The sequence below is a fragment of the Mustela nivalis genome (assembly GCF_964662115.1).
Source record: "Mustela nivalis genome assembly, chromosome: 9".
Taxonomy (NCBI): Eukaryota; Metazoa; Chordata; class Mammalia; order Carnivora; family Mustelidae; genus Mustela; species Mustela nivalis.
In genome coordinates this window covers 8,512,186-8,530,254 of record NC_139028.1, presented here as the reverse complement: position 1 = coordinate 8,530,254, position 18,069 = coordinate 8,512,186, and the positions used below count along the sequence as shown (strand labels likewise).

The 18,069-nt window shown below is 51.8% G+C and overlaps 2 protein-coding genes across 4 annotated transcripts in view; one reads left to right on the top strand and one right to left on the bottom strand.

The window, feature by feature from the left end:
* DYNC2H1 (dynein cytoplasmic 2 heavy chain 1) overlaps positions 1 to 18,069 on the bottom strand; it is a 670,805-nt gene that overhangs the window by 627,331 nt on the left and 25,405 nt on the right. The window lies entirely within an intron of this gene.
* MMP20 (matrix metallopeptidase 20) overlaps positions 1 to 18,069 on the top strand; it is a 68,984-nt gene that overhangs the window by 30,531 nt on the left and 20,384 nt on the right. For all 3 annotated transcript variants that reach the window (XM_082683989.1, XM_082683990.1, XM_082683991.1), the window contains 5 exons: positions 709 to 834; positions 1,527 to 1,688; positions 4,117 to 4,258; positions 16,108 to 16,244; positions 17,195 to 17,351. In XM_082683989.1, coding sequence (XP_082540115.1) covers positions 709 to 834; positions 1,527 to 1,688; positions 4,117 to 4,258; positions 16,108 to 16,244; positions 17,195 to 17,351 — 724 coding nt within the window. The remainder of the gene's footprint in view (positions 1 to 708; positions 835 to 1,526; positions 1,689 to 4,116; positions 4,259 to 16,107; positions 16,245 to 17,194; positions 17,352 to 18,069) is intronic.

Genomic DNA, 18,069 nt, shown 5'->3' with positions numbered 1-18,069 from the left:
TGTCCGTAGGACATAGACATCGCAATGAAAACAGTCACGAAAGAGCATTTTTTCTATTTTTAATGCTAATGATCTTTGAAAGGCCAAATATCCCTCCTAATTTTTCTTTTTTCTTTTTTTTAAAGGATTTTTATTTTTCTTTATTTGACGGAGATCACAGGCAGAGGCAGGCAGAGAGAGAGAGAGGAGGAAGCGGGCTCCCCGCTGAGCAGAGAGCCCAATGTGGGGCTTGATCCCAGGATCCTGGGAAGGCAAAGTTTTAACCCACTGAGCCACCCAGGCGCACCCCCCTCCTAATTTTTCAATGGATAATTACTGGTTGACATGTGAACCTCTTATAAAAAATGAGTATTGGAAAGTAAATCTTGAATGATAAGTGTCAATGCTATTTAAAAAAGAAAAGAGAGGGGCACCTGGGTGGCTCAGAGGGTTAAGCCGCTGCCTTCGGCTCAGGTCATGGTCTCTGGGTCCCGGGATCGAGTTCCGCATCGGGCTCTCTGCTCAGCAGGGAGCCTGCTTCCTCCTCTCTCTCTCTCTACCTGCCTCTCTGCCTACTTGTGATCTCTCTCTGTCAAATAAATAAATAAAATCTTTAAAAAAAAAAAAAAAGAAAAGAGAGAAAAGGTGTCCCTTCCTTGTAATGTGAAGCACGCCTCCAAAATTGCCAGGAGGACTCACTGCTGTTGGCGTCTCTCCCCACCCGTTTAGATCACGGGGATTCCTATCCATTCGATGGCCCTCGGGGGACTCTCGCCCACGCGTTTGCACCTGGGGAAGGCCTGGGAGGCGATACCCATTTCGACAATGCTGAGAAGTGGACTATGGGAATGAATGGTATATATGCACAATTCACCATAACCTGGAAAATACTGTACCTTCTTCGGGGCCTCCACCATGAAACCCTGAGGTTCAACGTCCCAAGCCACCCTTTAACTAGGGAGGCTGGCTAGGAAAACAAGTAAGCCAAAAATCCAAAAGGGAACACCATAAGGGAAAAGACCCCCCTCCCATGTGCCATACACTTGTCTGAGCTCTGGTTCCTGCCCGCGATCTCGAGGAGGAGCGAGCCCTCCCGGGCACAGCGCTCTTTTTTCTTTCCGTAGCATTTACTCTCTTACTTATACTTGGAAGTGGGCTCTGTTCCGAGATGACTGGGAAGATTCCATGCTCTCCAGAGAAGTGTGACAGGAATGGGTTTTAAAGTCCCAGGATCTCATGCCTATCTGATCCATGTCTCACAGCCCCTGGTAGCTGTAATTAGGCCCTTCTGGATCCCAGGCTGCTGACAAGGAACAAAATGGCTTGGTTGATGTTTCCAGCCTTCCCACTCCAAAGCCCCTTCTAGCCGAGGTGGGGAGCACCGGGGAATCCTCAGCACCAGAATAACCCACCAGCCTCTGAAGAATCTGGTTAGGAAAAGAAAACAAGTTCACTGTAATTGGGGCATCCGTTCTCCTGTGAAGACGGAAGTCACTGAAAACAAAACCCCGAGTGGAGGTTGTCTTTCTCTGTCGCCTCTCCTGTAGGTTTCAACTTATTCACCGTGGCTGCCCACGAATTTGGCCACGCCCTAGGCCTGGCCCACTCCACAGACCCGTCAGCACTAATGTACCCGACGTATAAGTACCAGCATCCCTATGGGTTCCACCTGCCCAAGGATGACGTGAAAGGGATCCAGGCCTTGTACGGTACGTACACACCCTCCCTCGGCTGCTCACCGTGAGAGCCACAGGCACTCAGTCTCCCACTTAGAGAAAGTGTCCATTCCCGGGAGTCACCTGCACAGGTAGAGGTCAAGCTCAGGACCGTAGCTGCACCTGTGCCCTTTTAGGAAGAGCTTATTTCCAGATGGGAATACAGCACATTGGTTCCTCAGGCACCATAGAAAATGCCATCATCTGTCCGGGTTTTGGGGGCTTTTGTTTTGTTTTGTTTTGTTTTGTTTTGTTTTGTTGAGCGTGGGTCCAAATTTAGGTAGTGGGAGAGGATGGGTGTGTTTCGTAGTTCCTACATATGGTTCTTACCCGTCTGCAGATCACTGACCTTATCTTCCTAAAAACGGCAAGGGCTGTGCTAAGACCCAGACACCGGCCGCACAGGCAGCCTGCGCCTTGCCGCACGGTGCCGTGGGAGTCACCATCTCACCCCATGTTTCCCTCCGGGACAGCTGGGACAGTTGAGGCTCAGACCCAGAAGCATCCCAGATAATCTGGATGCTCTCAGGAGTTAACATTCTTCCCGAGGTGATAAAGAAGTATTAGGAGCTCTAGACCCTGCCTTCCTCGCCACAAAGACAGACCCACGAAGTCCTGAGAAGGAATCCCGGAGCCCTCTTAGACCTTGACCCTTTTGCTTTCACGGATCAAAGGCAGATGGCTCTAGGAAGCAGACCTTCCCCTTAGCCTCAGAGGCTGGTTCCTCGGCCTTCACCTGTTGGAGGCTCTCGGCATCCTCTCAGTCCAGGAAGGGACCCGGAGAACCGGGCTGGCCCATCTTCCTGAGGTTGGCCAGCCCGCCTGGGGACAGGCACACACCTCTGCAGACAGCCCCTGAGCCGTGGGAGACCCATGTCATCCTGGGAAGTGTTCAGCTGGCTCTACGCACCTCAGAGACAGGGTTCGTGCCAGCTCTGCCCCTCCTCTGAGGGACAGAGACAAAGGCTGTGAAGGCTTCCATTGTGCAAACTTGGCTTCGGAGAACAGAGTGGCCGTGTTCCAAGGTGAAGCAATCCCCGCGGGCCACTGTGAGGGACTGAGCCCCAGTGCCTGCGTGCCCCTTCCAGATCCTTCCACATGGAAGGTCACCACCGTGCTGAAGGCCATGGTCACGGAGCCAGGGGACAGAAACATTTGTTTTGACGTGGCCGTTTCTGTACAGTGACCAGAATGCATGAGCCTGGTGTGACGTGGCCGGGAGCAAACATGTCACCACCCAGGGCCACCTCTGGCCCTTTAGCAGGTGGCTTGGCTCACAGGGAGTGTTCAAAGACTGGCAGCACATTCCTGACCTGGCCGCCTTCCAGTTTCTAATCCTTTCCCAAAGCCTCACCCCATTGCTGACCCTGTGCCACCCCAGAGCTTACCCATCTCTCTCTCTCACGGGTCGTTCCTTGTGCCTCAGTCCCTCTGGGCACCATGGGGACTTGCTCAAGGGAGCCACCAGCGCCAGCAGCTCCGCCAGCCCAGCTCCCCTCCTGCAGAAGATATATTGTTTCCAGGAGCACTGAGTGAGACAAAGCCCCCAGTAGCTCTCCCCAAGGTGCAGGCCCCCGCTTTATGGAAGGATCTAGCAGAAGGTGCCCTGAACCAGCACACCACTCCGGGGGGCCTTCTTGCCATAAGGACGACTCAGCCTTTCCTGGGGGCCTGATAAAAGGCTTATCGTGCAGGGTGCCCAGAAGTAGAGGAAAATGATAGGAAGACACACTGGAAAGTTATCTTATTGAGAACAAAGAATTTAACTACCAAGAAATAATTTTTTTTAAATAGAAGTGGTAACTTTTAAAGAATAAAAAAGTTAAGGGATGTCTGGGTGGCTCAGAGGGTTAAGCATCTGCCTTCGGCTCAGGTCATGATCCCAGGGTCCTGGGATCGAGTCCCGCATCGGGCCCCCTGCTCAGCGGGGAGCTTGCTTCTCCCTCGTTGCTTCCCTTGGTTGCGTTCCCTCTCTGTCAAATAGATAAATAAAATCTTTTTTTAAAAAAAGGAATAAAAAAAGTGGCAGCTATTACAAACCATCTCTGGTTTGGAGCATCCGCAGCTGTCAGAGAAGTTAGGTATGACAGAGCAAAGGACATGATTGCTCTGACAGTCACTACAGGCCACTCGCTCTCCCAAGGGCTTCACAGACAGGAGTTCTCACAAAGCCCGCCGAGGCAGCTCCTGTCTTCCCCCCTCCCATTTACTGAGGAAGAGACAGAGGCTCAGAGAGGCTCCCGGATGTGCCCGTTTATCCTACAACTCCGCAACTAGTCAAGCTGGGATTCAGATGCAGGTCCACCTGCCATAGACAGCCACACGCCTTATCACCTGCCACACAGCCCAAGGGGGTCTCTGGAGCAGAAGGGGACGTGCTAGATTCCTGGTACCATTTTGACCAAGTCACTTTGAATCCTAGGACCCCGGAAAACATTCCTAGGAAAGCCCACCATGCCCCACGCACCCCCTCAAAGTCCATCCAACCCCGACCTCTGCGACTCCAGCTCCTCCTTCGATGCCGTGACGATGCTGGGAAAGGAGCTCCTGCTCTTCCGGGACCGGTAAGCCTCAGACACGGCACCACGTCTCTCCCACCTGGATCCACGCAGCCCGATAGGGGTCCTGCTGCCGCCACGTTTGAGGACTGTGCAGAGATGCCGTTCTGTGTAGCACCAGAATGGGAGGCACAGGTCTCCAGGGAGACACAGAACCGCCCAAACCACCATTTGTGGGACAGCTACCATATTCTTGGCCCTGGGCAGAGTGTTTTCCATATATGTGAGGTGCTTCTACCCTTTTCACCGTGAAGGAGAATTTACAGATGCAGAAAGAAGCTCAGAGAGAATAAGGTACTCTCCTGAGGTAGCAGTTCCCTTGAGTGGCTGAGTTACAACATCAGCCCAGATTTATCTGATGCCTATTTTGTCCATCACTGTATCCCTAGTGAGAGCACACAGTATATGGTCAGTAAATACTCGTCAACAGGTAAGATAGATAGATGGGCAGACAGGTGGGCGGACGGATGGGTGGTCAGAGGGATGGTTGGATGGATGGTCAGACGGATGGATGGCTGGCTGGCTGGATGGCTGGCTCGCTGGGTGGATGGATGGACGGATGGATGGATGGTCAGACGGATGGATGGACGGGTAGGGAATTCCAAAGTTATCGCTCTGCTGAAACCCCTCTTTCTCAAGGCCCCTTGACTTTTCAGCTGTCAACAGGCTGTCAGCCAGCCCGGACAGGAGAGGAATACCAATGGATTTTGGTTCTTCTGTAGCTACAGCTCCTGAAGAACATCCTGAGGTTTGAGGATCTAGTTCTGTTGCTTTAGGAATGTTTCTTTTGAACTGATTAATAGAAATTTTCATAGTTCTATGAGTTGGAAAGGCCGGTGAGGTGGAATTGATATTTAAATTTAATGGCATAAGAGGGATGCCTGGGTGGCACAGAGGGTTAAGTGTCTGACTCTTGGTTTCGGCTCAGGTCATGATCTCAGGGTCCTGGGAAACCCCACATAAGGCTCCGTATTCAGCAGGAAGTCTGCTTGAGATCCTCTCTCTCCCTCTCCTCCTTCCCCTACACATGCTCTCTTTCTAAAAAAATTAATAATTAAATTTAAAAAAATCAAAAAATATATTGAATGGCAGAGGAGATGGACTAACTCGTGATGCCAGAGAAGCTGGGATATTTAGGGACAGTGCTGGAAGAACGGCTGTGTTTATAGCTGTGTGAGCTGATCAGCAGGAGAACTGGTTGATCTTTATTTTTTCATAGTTATTTTTATACTTTTTAATTAGATTTTATTTATTTGACAGAGGGAGAGAGATTGCAAGTAGGCAGAATAGCAGGCAGAGAGAGAGGGAAGCAGGCTTCCTGCCGAGCAGAGAGCCTGATTCGGGGCTTGGTCCCAGGACCCTGAGACCATGACCTGAGCCAAAGGCAGAGGCTTAACCCACTGAGCCACCCAGACACCCCCTTATTGATCTTTATTAGTATGTTTATGATCATGGTCATCACTCAGGAAATCAAATAGAAGTAAATTTAAGATTAGTGTAATAAAAGTGTAATAATTAGTGTAATAAGCCTGGGTGGCTCAGTGGGTTAAAGCCTCTGCCTCTGGCTCAGGTCATGATCTCAGGGTCCTGGGATCGAGCCCCGCATTGGGCTCTCTGCTCAGCAGGGAGCCTGCTTCCTCTTCTCTCTCTGCCTGCCTCTCTGGCTACTTGTGAGCTCTATCTGTCAAATAAATAAATAAAATCTTTAAAGAAAAAGATTAGTGTAATAAGGAAAGAGGAAATATAATTTTATTAAGCCTCTCAGGTTTGAAATTAATGGGGAAGTTTTCATGAGAGAACAAGAAATGGTGTTTGGTGACAACGTTTTCTCGTTGCGGTACGGCAACTAACAACGATGTTAGTTTTTTGTGGGCTGAGCGACTGAGGAATGGTGAGCGGCCCCACGTAGTCGTTGGGGAAAACCCAAGGAGTGTGGAAAATTCATAACGGGGTGAAGGAGCATGAAATTCTGTGTTTTGGGCACTGGGGTCATGTTCAAGTGCTGGAATGAGAGTGGAATGTGAGGACAGACCGCTCGCTTCAGGTCGCACGCATCCTTGCGTGAGGATCAGTGGTCAGGGTCATGTTGTGGGAATAAAAATCCAGCAAAAAGTCTTCCGGTTACAAGACACTTCGTAGAGTGGATCGGGGGGCGGTATTTGCAGTTAGAACTCGTGTCATCTAGCAAGGTCCTAGTGGTGGGAAGAGAGTAGTTGTAGGACCACAGACGGCGACTGGGAAGCAGAGTTCACAGGGCTGGGCGCCCAGCCAGACAGGACAGCTCTGCTCACCAGCCTTGGGGATCCTACGACTCCGCTCACTGCTGATGGCATCCACCCGGAGGTAACCATCAGCCGACCCCGCGGGTTCAGGGCTCCGTCCTACAGGACTGCCCTCCGCTTCAGATGCCAGTTCTAACCAAGTGGCTGTAAATCACGTTCCCATGAACTCCTCCTTAGGTCTGACTGCTTTACGAGCACAGCAGACCAAACTCAGGAAACCAGTTTACTCATGAGATTAAAGTGCAGGAGAAAAGGATGTAACTCAGAAATGGCCAGAGGCAGAGGCGCCTGGAACAGTGTCTGGAGAAAGGGCTCGAAGCTTCCATGCCCTCCCCAGATGCAAACCGCCTCCACATCTGCCCATCTGCTTGTGTTCAGCAACCCAGAAGATCCCCAGGAGCCCCTTCTTTGGGGTTTTTATGGAGGCTTCGTCACAGAGGCATGACGGATTAAATCACTGGCCTTCGGCATCTGATCCAACCTCCATCCCTCTTCCCTCCCTGAAGGGGGAGAGGTGGGTGTTGGGACCAACTCTCTAATTACCTGGTTGTGCCCTGGGGTAACCAGCACTCCCTCCCCCACTAGGTACTTTCCGAAAGTGACCTTGTTAACGTAACAAAGAATACCTTGATTCTCTCATCACCGGAAATTCCCAAGCTTTTAGCGGGCTCTGTGCCAGAAACCAGGAGGAAGACCAAATATGTATTTCCTGTTACAAATCCCAATATCACAGATATATTGACAGTTTTGATAATGAAGCCAGTGGAGTAGAAGTCCGTAAGAAAAGGCCTACCTGTGAAGCTGGTCTTCCAGTAATGAGGTTGTAGGAAAGGGTCAAGCTTTAAGCCGCCTGGTTTTCGGATGTCTTGTCCATCATTTCAATGATCAACAACAGACCCAGCACATGAATAACACAGATTTAAAACACGCCTGTGAGCGGAAGTGAGGGATACGGGGTGTGGTGGTTAGTATCATCAGTAACCGTTGTTAGGACCAACCAGCTCACGGGAAAGAAGGTGACAATCTTTCCAAAGTCATTTTGGAGGAGAGTGCAGATTGCCGTAACCAGCCTGGTCCAGCAGCTAGACCGAGTGTTGTTGGACGAGTATTTTTTCCTGTCGCTGGGTAGAAGGGACTTAATAGAAAGACACCTGCTACAACTATTGTATTTGAATGAAGGAAAGCAGAGACTGACCTTGGGTCTTTGGTGACAAAGGGAGGTCACGGGTGAAAGCCAAGTTGGACAGGTTTCCCAGCTGCAGTGAGACAAATACACTTAGTGGAATGAGGTCATGGTCAAGGTCACATGTGCGGATTTGTTAGAGACCTCATGCTTTTACATTAGATCACCCCTTTTCTCTGGGCCCCTGGCTCTCAGGGAGCAGGGGGCTGTCCCCATGGCTGATTGCTGGGATCACTTCTTTTCTTGGAGGAAAAGGCACACCAGCACTCATCCCCGTTCCTCCCTCGACCAGGGACAGAATTCGCTCACACCAGAACAGACAGATGTAGGTCAAGAACAGCATGACTGAATAATTTTTACTCCTTTTTCTTCATTGGAAGAGTGGTCATGGAGCCCATATGAGGGCCCAGCCCCACGGTAGTGGCTGGAGATACAAAGGAGAAACACTCACCTTGCCTTTGCACACCTCAGTTACCTAAGGGAGTAAGACGTTCAAGCACTCTGCCATCATCCTGTGTGCTCACACAGCCTCTCTGTGCACGAGGGAAGAGAGAACAAGCTCTCAGGGCTCTCTTCTTAGAAGGATGCTCATCACATGAGACCAGAGATCCACGGCCAGGGTCTCTTCTAACCCTGGTTACACCCCACTGGTCCCACCTGCGTGTCCCCCTCCCGTCCCTCCGGGGGGTACGGCTTCAGCGTACGAACTGGGTGAGGACACAGGCTTTTAGCCCATAATAGAGTCATCACATTTTTCAACACATATTTCCTTCCAGATTTTTCTCCTGTGTAGACAGACATAGTCTAAGTCCAGGACGGGACAAGGGATGTCCACAAAAAATGGGATTTTATGAGATGCGCTGATTTATAAACTCTCTTTGCTCAGCAATAGCTCATTTTTCCATGCCGGTGAGTTTTATTTGTCATTCATTATACAAATGCATATATTCTGCCATAAGTAGATACATTGTCACGTATTCAACCAGTCCCATACTTTGGAGCATCTGCTTGAACTTGAACTCTATCTTAACAGTGGTCTGGCGTCTGCTTTTCCGGAACGGACTAGAGCAGAGCCCAGAACCCAGGTTTCAGCATCAGGCTCAGGAGGTTTAATTTCAGCCGTGCTTCCTACTGAGCAGGGGCCCCCGAGTGGACGCTGGGCCGAGCACACAGCGAGGGCTCGGTGAGCAGCAGAGCTGTGTTGAGGGCTGAGAACCGGACAGGCCCAATGGCAGGTTATGGTTTAGAAACTGCTTGAAGTGTTTCTTACCATTTGTTTTTAAGGATTTTTATGGAGACTTACTAATTATTGTTGTCCTTTCTATTATTACCAAAACATGAAGCAGAGCAGAATCGGTAGGCACTGACCGGCCACGACGGGCAAGGCGCAGAGCAGGGGGGCACGATGCAAGGAGTGGGGCTGTCACCAGTCCCGTGGCCCAGGCCAGCCCGGGAGCACACCTTCCCTGAGAAGACACCAGTGCCGCCGCAAAACACAGAGCTTACTCGTGGTGGAAGAGACCCAGAGGAGAATGGGAAGTCAAAGATGTGACGCCCCATAAACAACGATATCTGTTTTCTTTATAAAAGGAAAAAAATGTTAAAAAAAAAAAAAAAACCTATTATCCAAGTCTGAGCAACGGCCAACGTCATGGAGGGTGAAAGCAGGAACGGAGCCACAGGGACAGGAGACGCAGACAGGAGAGTCGGGAGGGAGGGAGGGAGGGACACGGCGACGTGAGTGTGTTCAGGCTGCACCTTCTCGTGTGGCCCCGCCGTAGCGGCGGGCAGGAGGCAGGGAGTCAGGGGAGCCCCCCTTTGAGTCCCGGGTCCGCCACCCACTCCCCACAGGCCCACGAGCCCCTCTTCCTCTTCTCTGCACTGAGGGGCTCCAGTGTCCCCGGGCTTCCCTGGGAGCATGTGGTTATCACACCCTCACGAGGACTCCATGGGGCAGGATTTCCTGCTCCCTCTGCACAAGGACACGCTCCAGAGCTCTCATCTCCTACGGCGGACACTGAAAATTCCCAAAGTGTTTGCGGAGTCTGGCTGGAGAACAAAGCTTTCTTTCAAGCCACAGTGACAGAGCAACCCGCAGACGGCTGTGGGAGCTTGGGGTCCGGCCCGGAGTTCCCGGCAGCAGCCTGTGGGGGAGACATTCCCAGGTGTGGGCGTCATCTCCGCAGGGTGTTTCCATAGCAGGATGGGGTGCGGCACCTCTCTGGGTCCCCGTGAGACCACAGCTGCTGTCTGCTGCCCGGAAGGGCACATGGATGCGTTCCAGGCTTGTGTTTGAGGACAAATGGGCATCGCTACGCCAGGTTGAAAATGGCAGGTATCTACTGATGACAGGGACCTGGATCTGTGGGTTGAAGGCACAGACGTTCATTCTTTCCAGCAGATGGAAGATAGCACGGCCGCCCCACACTCCTCAGGCCCTTAGGGAAGATGGGAAGCACATAGCCCCTCTCAGATGCTCGTGGGTTTTACCCAGTTGGATTTTACCCACAAAATCAAGAACATCACCATCAGCAGTAGACTCCGAGGTGTAACAGCATTTTGCACATGGAATAAGCATACACAGCCTTATGGGTCCAGAGCGGATCCCATCACTCACACAGAAGAGCTCGCCCGCCCTGGGACGCCCAAGACAAGAGGTGCATCTCGACTTGGAAGAACTCAGGCCTCTGGTAGCATTTGAGTTTGTGGGGAAAACAAGGGACGGCCGGTCCTGTGCTCCAGACCCTCTCCTGCCGGTCAGGTGAACAGCCACAAGGAGAAGAACGTTCTTAGAGCGTGGAGGCATCTCGAACCTGTTGGCTAGGCTGGCCCCGTTCTGTTTTCTTCTCAGAATATCTGTCAGCCGCTCCGTACCTCCGATCAGCAGGCGGAGGAAAGCATCCACAGGCTCCGTGGGTGGGAATGGAGGACGAGGCCGGAGAGGGCCCTGGGGGAGTCGCCGGCAGGACGTGGAAGATTTAGTGCCGGAGACAGTGAGAGGAAGAGTCATGGCAGCAGACGAGAACGTCGAGGAGGTTTGCCGGACACAGACGGGAAATCTCAGGCTTAGACACGCAGCATTCAAGCCGAGGACAATTCTAGCAGGTTCTGTGGAAGCCGCCGGTACTCGGGGGGACGCTCACGGCTGGAGGCTTCACGGGCTATGGAACCCAGGGAAAGATCTGGAAATGGGCTCTCATAGTAATAACCGACGTTTCGCAATCACCCACGGCGTGCTGTGTGCTGTGCTCAGCGTTCTCCTTTAATCCAGCGCTACTTGCCCCGCTGCAGTTTTAACCCCCTTGACATCAGAGACAGAGTCCCCCAGTGGAGCCCCACACAAGTCAAGGAAGAAAGGATTTTCTTCCAAAGTGATCAGTAGTGCAGGGCACCTGGGTGGCTCAATCGATGGGCGAGCGTCTCCTCATTTCGGCTCAGGTCGTGATCTCAGCGTTGTGGGATTGAGCCCTGAGTCGGGCTCCAGGCTCCATGTGGAGAACCTTGAGGTTCTCCGTCTCCCTCTGCCCCTCCCCCTGCTCATGCCCTTTCTCTCTCTCTCTCTCTCTCTCTCTCTAAGAAATAGATGAATCTTCAACGTGATCCATAGGGAAAGGGACGCCGGGACCCTCAGACCGAGGCCTGAAGCAAAGGGACAGCCCGGCCAGGATGATTTCGTGTGTCCTTCCAGAGGAGTCGTGAGGAGGGGGTCCAGGGCCTGGGGAGTGAAACAGCCAGATAGCAGAAGGAGGGAGCGGGTGGAAATGGTGACGCAGACCGCTGACTTGGCAGTCGTGTTAGTAAAAGCGAGGTCCGCAAAGACCACAGCTGGCGCTGGCAGCCGTGTCTGGGAGGAGTTTCCAAGCCAAGAAACTACCCAGACCTGTTGGGAGACAGGAGTAGGAGCTGGTGGAGAAGCAGAAATGCGGGCGATGTGCGGCAGGAGGGACAGGACATCAGCCCCTCCTTCTCCCGGACAGGACTTTTCGGAACCTGGCGTTCTGCAGGGTCCACGAGTTTGAGCAGAGCCCGCACAACTGAGGGGGCTGTCATGCTCCTTCAGTCTCCCGGGGTCGTGTCTCTTCTGGTTGTGAGACTGCGCCGTGAAGTCAGCAAGCAGCACGGTGCTTACTTAGCCTGAGTCCAGGTTATGTATAAGAACTCCGACCAAGAGGCAGGAGGCATGTCACCATCCCTGATCTGCTGTCACCTCCTCTGAACTCCCTGGCTGGGGCTGGGGCCCTTTCCAGGTCACAGCTTGCCGGCCTGGGCACCCACAAGCTCCTCCCGTGGGATAAACAATGTGGCACATGAGGCTCTGACGACTTTTAAGTGCCGTCTACACATGGGTCTTTGATTCTATAAGCCATGTTCTTCCGGGGCTCAGTGAGGTGAACGGTACATGCTTGATTTCTCAGCCTCCAAAGCCTTCTGATGTCGCAGACCTGGTGAGTGGAGCCCCAGGACGAGACTGTTTCAGCCAAGGATGTGAATGTGCTTCAGAGTTTCTAGTGATGAGAACTTCATGTCAGCGGAGGAAATTCAGAAAGAAACTTTGTTTCGCTGATAAACTCTAAGATGTATCCATCACCAATCAATACATCTGGAGAGGGAAAACATGTGTTTCTACAGTGTCTACCAGTTATTGTTGAGAGGACTGAGTGCTTACAAGACAGCCCCGAGGACTGAGCGCTTACAAGACAGCCTCAGGTACATTGTCACAATTCACCCTTTGAATGATTGGCACCTGTGTTATTAGAATTCTCACTTTTATGTGACGGAAGGAAACTGAGTCTGAAAAATTGAGTGACTCACACAAGGTCACACACCCAATGATAAAACCAGGTTTCCAGCTCTCAGTGGGAAAGAAGCAGCAATTCCACTGCAAACATCAAAAGCAGAAGGAGATCCTTCCTCCCCCTGAAATGAGTCAAGGAGAGTCAAGAGTTGAAGACAATGAATGAGGAAGGGCCCCACTCAGCTCCTGCTGAATCCCCCGACGGTCCAGCAACGAGGAGGTGACAGGCTCCTTACCCAAGTCGGGGTGAAGCTGGTCGGGTCCCACACAGGAAGAACAGAAGTTCGGCAACTGAGGGTCACGTCCCCAGGTGTGCCAGGTGCCCCGTAAGCTAGAGGACAGAAAGACGGATCATCAGGACCCTGCCCCCGGTGAAGGCTACCAGCGAGCCCATCTCCCAAGTTGAATTAGCTGCTGTTCTTTGAAAAAAGGGAATGAAAATCGCAGAGGCTGTGAATATCAGTGATCTCATGAGTTCCTCTCACTCCCTGGCACCCATTCACTCAGCCAACAAGTATTTATTGAGCCCTGACTGTGTACCAGGCACAGCATTGGCTCCTGCATGCAAGCCCGAGATAAACCACACCGCTAAACATACCATCCGTGGGCGTCTACTGTCAATGCGCACCATTGTTCCGTCCTCCTTATCAAGATCAGTGACAGACCGCTGACAAAGTGTCGCCTGTTTCCATGACCAGTTCGCCCACACCCTGTAGCTGCTCCTTCCCGACGAGCTCACAGATCAGTTCTCCTTTCGTTTATGTTTCAAATCCACATGCAGACACATGAAGAGAGTCTTGCTCTCCTCAGGGTTCGAGTCCATCGTAACCCATTTATGTTTGTCATCTCCGCTTCGAGTCTGTAAACCCTCCGGCTGTGCATCCCGTGTGCCACTACCCACTGTTGGTGCCGAAAGGTTCAGGATCACAGTTTCTTCTGGAATTTGTGCAACTTTTCCTAAGTGATGGATAGTAACTATCTCTACCTTACATGCGCAGCTTGTGCATCTTAATACGTCGTTCGGCTGTCTAAGCCCGGGCTCCTTGCCTTCGGCTCTGCGGGCACTTTGAGGCCGAGCAGTCCTTGCCAGGCGCAGGGTGCGCTACGGACCTTCCCTGGCCCGCCTCCTGCTGGAGCCAGCAGCCCTGACCTCCCCCAGTGGTGACACATGCAACTGTCAGCAAACATGGCCCAGGGTCTCCAGGTGCTCAAAATCGCCCTTGGTTGAGCGTGACCAGTCCACTTCCCCTGAGTCCCCACGATTCCTGCCGTGTCAGTCACGGCTGATCTGGAAAGAACTTTTACATTCTACCACGTGAGAGAAGTCCCCAAAGCACCCTGTGGGTCTGCAGGAGCTCCACATTCCACAACCTCTCCTCCTGAGTCACTCGGGGCAGCCGAGCCCAAACGTCCCAGGAAAGATAGGGTTTCCAGGTGCCTAGCACTGCTGCCCATTTTTAAAGGAAAAATGAGAGCAACTGTTTCCCCACATCAGGAGCCTGAGGAGGAAGCACCCAGGAGTCCACACGCTCCTCAGAGACGTGATGCGGAGAGAGCCTCCCCTGCCCGCCACCCCCTCCTTGTCCCCACCACGGCAGAACCCCGAAATGCACCTCAGTGCCTGGGTCAGCAGCCAGCATGGAGACGTGACCAGAGTCAGCATTTCAGAACCAAGTACCGAGTTCAGTGAAAAGCCCTCATTTTATGGATTTCTCCTCAGGTTCCCAATCACTGCGTCATCATCAAGAATCAGATGACAGGCTATGGACACGATGCATTTATCTGTTGTCGTGACCCAAATCTGCGGGACTCCCCAAACCCGTGCTCTCATGGTGGTGGCAGAGAGGAAGGAGAAGGGGAAGGCGGTTGCTCGCACCTTCGGGAAAGCCTAGATCTGACTGGACGGGGGTCCAGTTACGAACACAGGAAAGCAGAGATCTCAAGGCTGGGAAGGAGCCCGGAGGTCAGATGGGTGGAGAGGAATATCCGGACAGCTGCTCTGTCTGCCCCGAGCAACAGGGGACCCCTGGGTCCGTGAGTCCACCTGAGCCCTGGTGTGTCACCTGTTAATACCCGTGTTAGAACAGGCAGTGACCTGTAGGGCATGGGGCGAGCCAGCACACCTGCCACGGGGCCTGCCACCCCGTGATGGGTCATGTTAGCGGGTGGGTGAGGCCTAGGCAAATCATAATGTTTAGAACGGACAATGTCTAGCTCTAGGGACCTTTATGGTTTAGGATCACTTTCCTGCGCCTTCTCTCCTTGGATCCTCAGAACGACTTCAGGAGACATGGCAAGTACTGTTTGCATCTGTGAGATGGCAAGACTGAGCTCGGAGATGCCGGTCAGAGCTAGAACACAAGACGACATCTCCGGAAGCACGACGTGCTTGTCCTTCTGCATCCGATGCCACGTGGGAAACGAAGCCATGTCTCTCTCAGTGAAGCTCTTTTAAGTTCACTGTCCGCTTACACTGCCCCACCCGGGACCCCTTCACCAGAGCCCTGAATGCGGCAGACTTTCCCTCCTGTGGGGTATGCTCTGTGTCCGCCTCGTAAACTTGACTGTGTCGGACGAGTCCTAACTGTCTGATTATGATCCAAACAGCCTAATCACGTACCTGTCTGTGCTCCTGGGCGCGCCGCTCCCTGAGGCAGGACCCGGGTCTACTTCAATGTCCCATCTTTGATGTCTACCACCATCCCGGCTGACAGGCGCACTGTAAATATTTGTTAAATTAACTGAACTGGAAAACTCAGCGGTAGATCAGGAGTTCCTACACGAACTACCCAGAAAATTAAATGTCAAAATTTACTACAGTTTCCCTGCCCACAAATAATTTTATGTATAGATTCTACTTTCTACAGAGTCAAGTAAACTCATATTTTATAAAAATGAGTTTCCCCTCCACAATTCAAAAGGGACCCCATTTATAGTGAGTGTTTCAGCCCAATACCCTCGAGGTAGCGCCGCAGATTGATGGGAATAGTTTTGGATGCATGGATGGATGAGTTGCCAAAACTGGAGTTTACTGGTGGAGACCAGATTTTCTGTTAGCTAGCCTTTGATTTCAGGAAGAGAAGCACTTTCAAGAGCTAAGTATTCAGTAGATAACTTTCAATATAACTAATGATTGTGAGTGCTCTTGCTGGCTTTATTGGGATTAACTCGCACTCCTAACCACAAAGGTTTGGTTTAATTGTACTATTCAAAACATTCACAAGGATTATATTTTATCATTACGAGATTTTAGTTTTTAAAAGAGTAGAAAGGAAAAGGACATTTATATCAAGGGATACCTGGAGTGGGAAGGGGCACGGGTGAAATGTGTGAATTACCGGGTCTTCTCCGTGCTCCATCCTTCCGTGCCGGGCACGTCCTTAAGTATATGAAGGAAAGGGGATTCCAAGGAGGCTCGAAGAATGAAAAGGGAAAAGTACTATTTAATAAGGTCAAAAACCTATTCTCTCCTTATGAAAACAAGTTAGGGGCATGAGGCATTGAGGAAAGGCCCTTGCACTGTGGTTTGTAGACAACGGGTCCACGTCCAGTTCAAGATCTAAATCAGCCGTTGGTCTTGTGGGTTGCCCAACAGGATCTTCTGGCGTCGGCAAGTTCACGTGATGGCGGGGATCCGGCCCAGCACCATCACCAGCTCCTTCCCTCAGCTTATGTCCAACGTGGACGCAGCTTACGAAGTGGCCGACAGGGGCACTGCTTACTTCTTCAAAGGTACCTTATAGATCCGTGAGGGACAGGAACGGCTGGGGATGTGGGGAGCCTCTAGTGCTGGTAGCATTTGGTCAGGGATGGTGGAGATGCGCTGGTCACTCCTCGCCTTAGCCGTGAAATGCCGCTCTGTTGTCTATAGCAGTGGCAGGAGGGACAATGACTGTCACAATGTTCTCAGAGCCAATGCTCTACCTTAGAGAGACACTGTGCAAAGTGCCAGTGCCCAGGGGGCTACAGACTTTGTCCTCACCCCTCAGGGTGACATGGTGTAGCCCACTGAGAGCCTCTAGTCAGCAAATCCAACACGGCACCCCCGTTAGGAGAACGATGCCCCTGCGGCCATGCCCTACTCACAAGTGGGACCCTAACCCGTGACTCTGGGAGGTGGGCCCGGTGTCATCAGTCTCTGGCCCCAGCCCCTTACCGTCAGAGCAACTCTGGGGAATTACCTAACTGCTCGGAGCCTTCGTTTCTTCCTGGGAAGGGATTATAGTAATAGCAAGCTCAGAGATGTGACAGTGGCTGGCCAATGGCGGTCACCCAGTAGGTGGCCCCTGTCAAGTTTAGCTTCTTTTTCTGGAAGCTGGGGGAGGAAGCTACAAGGCCGGTGCTGGCTGACAACCCACAGCATTTGTCTCTCACAGGCCCCTTCTCTCCCGTGCATCTGTACAAGACTGAGATGAGGTTACACACATGAAAAGTATCTTGAAAAAATTAATGTGTGAGATTTAAGACACAATCGTATCAAAATTACTGTTTTGTTAGGACATCACTAAGAGATGCTTGCCTCCAGAGTAGTTTGAACTCAATCCAAGCTTGTATATTGGCTTATAACCATGGCAACCATCCCATAAACTATTCCCATGTGGGACCCTGTGTAGAAATCCTCAGGAGTGAAGTACATTGCCAAGTGGTACTGAGTGTTTGTGAACTTTACTTTCTGTCTTCAGGCCCCCACTACTGGATAACGAGAGGCTTCCAGATGCAGGGTCCTCCTCGAACTATTTATGATTTTGGCTTCCCGAGGTATGTGCAGCGGATAGATGCCGCCGTGTACCTCAAGGACGTGCAGAAGACCCTTTTCTTTGTGGGAGATGAATACTACAGGTATGGCTTTTCTCCTTTTGATTGTCCAGATGTATTCAAAGGGAAGAAAAAGTCCTTTTGCAGAAAAGAATGCAAAGTGCCTTGGCAGTAGGCCCATTGACTCCTCTGGGCCCCAAGGCTGCCGTGGACACAGTCTCTAAGATAGGAAACCAGCCAAGTAAGCGAAGCATTCATTCACGAGTCCCACTGTTAGTTCTCTAGCACATGAATAGACTTACCCTTCACGCATCTACTAACGGGACCACCAGTGGCGTACACGAGTAGACAGAGCAGCCCCAAATACATTGCCAGCCACAGTGAATGCCGCAGCGGGGGGTGGAACTGATTCCCTGTTATGTGGGTACCAGTGCATCCAGAACACTCTGTGGTTCTGTGCAACATGGAGGTGGTTATGACTGTGGGGCTCTTTGAAGGAAAAGTCTTTTCCTGCTGCAAGGAAAAGCCCCTATTGCTGAGTCCTTTTATTCGACCTGGAACATGTGCTCTCTCCTCACCCAGAGTTGTCCTGCCCGTCTTGCAGATCTCAGGAAGCGGCTGTCAACCAGCCGCTGTGCACAGGGTCACCCTCATGCCCCCCACTGGGTTTCTAGCATTAACTGACTCCTGTGAAGGGTGAGCAGCCCCAGTGTCTGCACCGCCCCCACCCAAGTCTCACATCCCCGGGCTTGCTCACCTGAACCTCAGCAGGGAGAAGTAAAAGCAACACATTCTAAGCAGT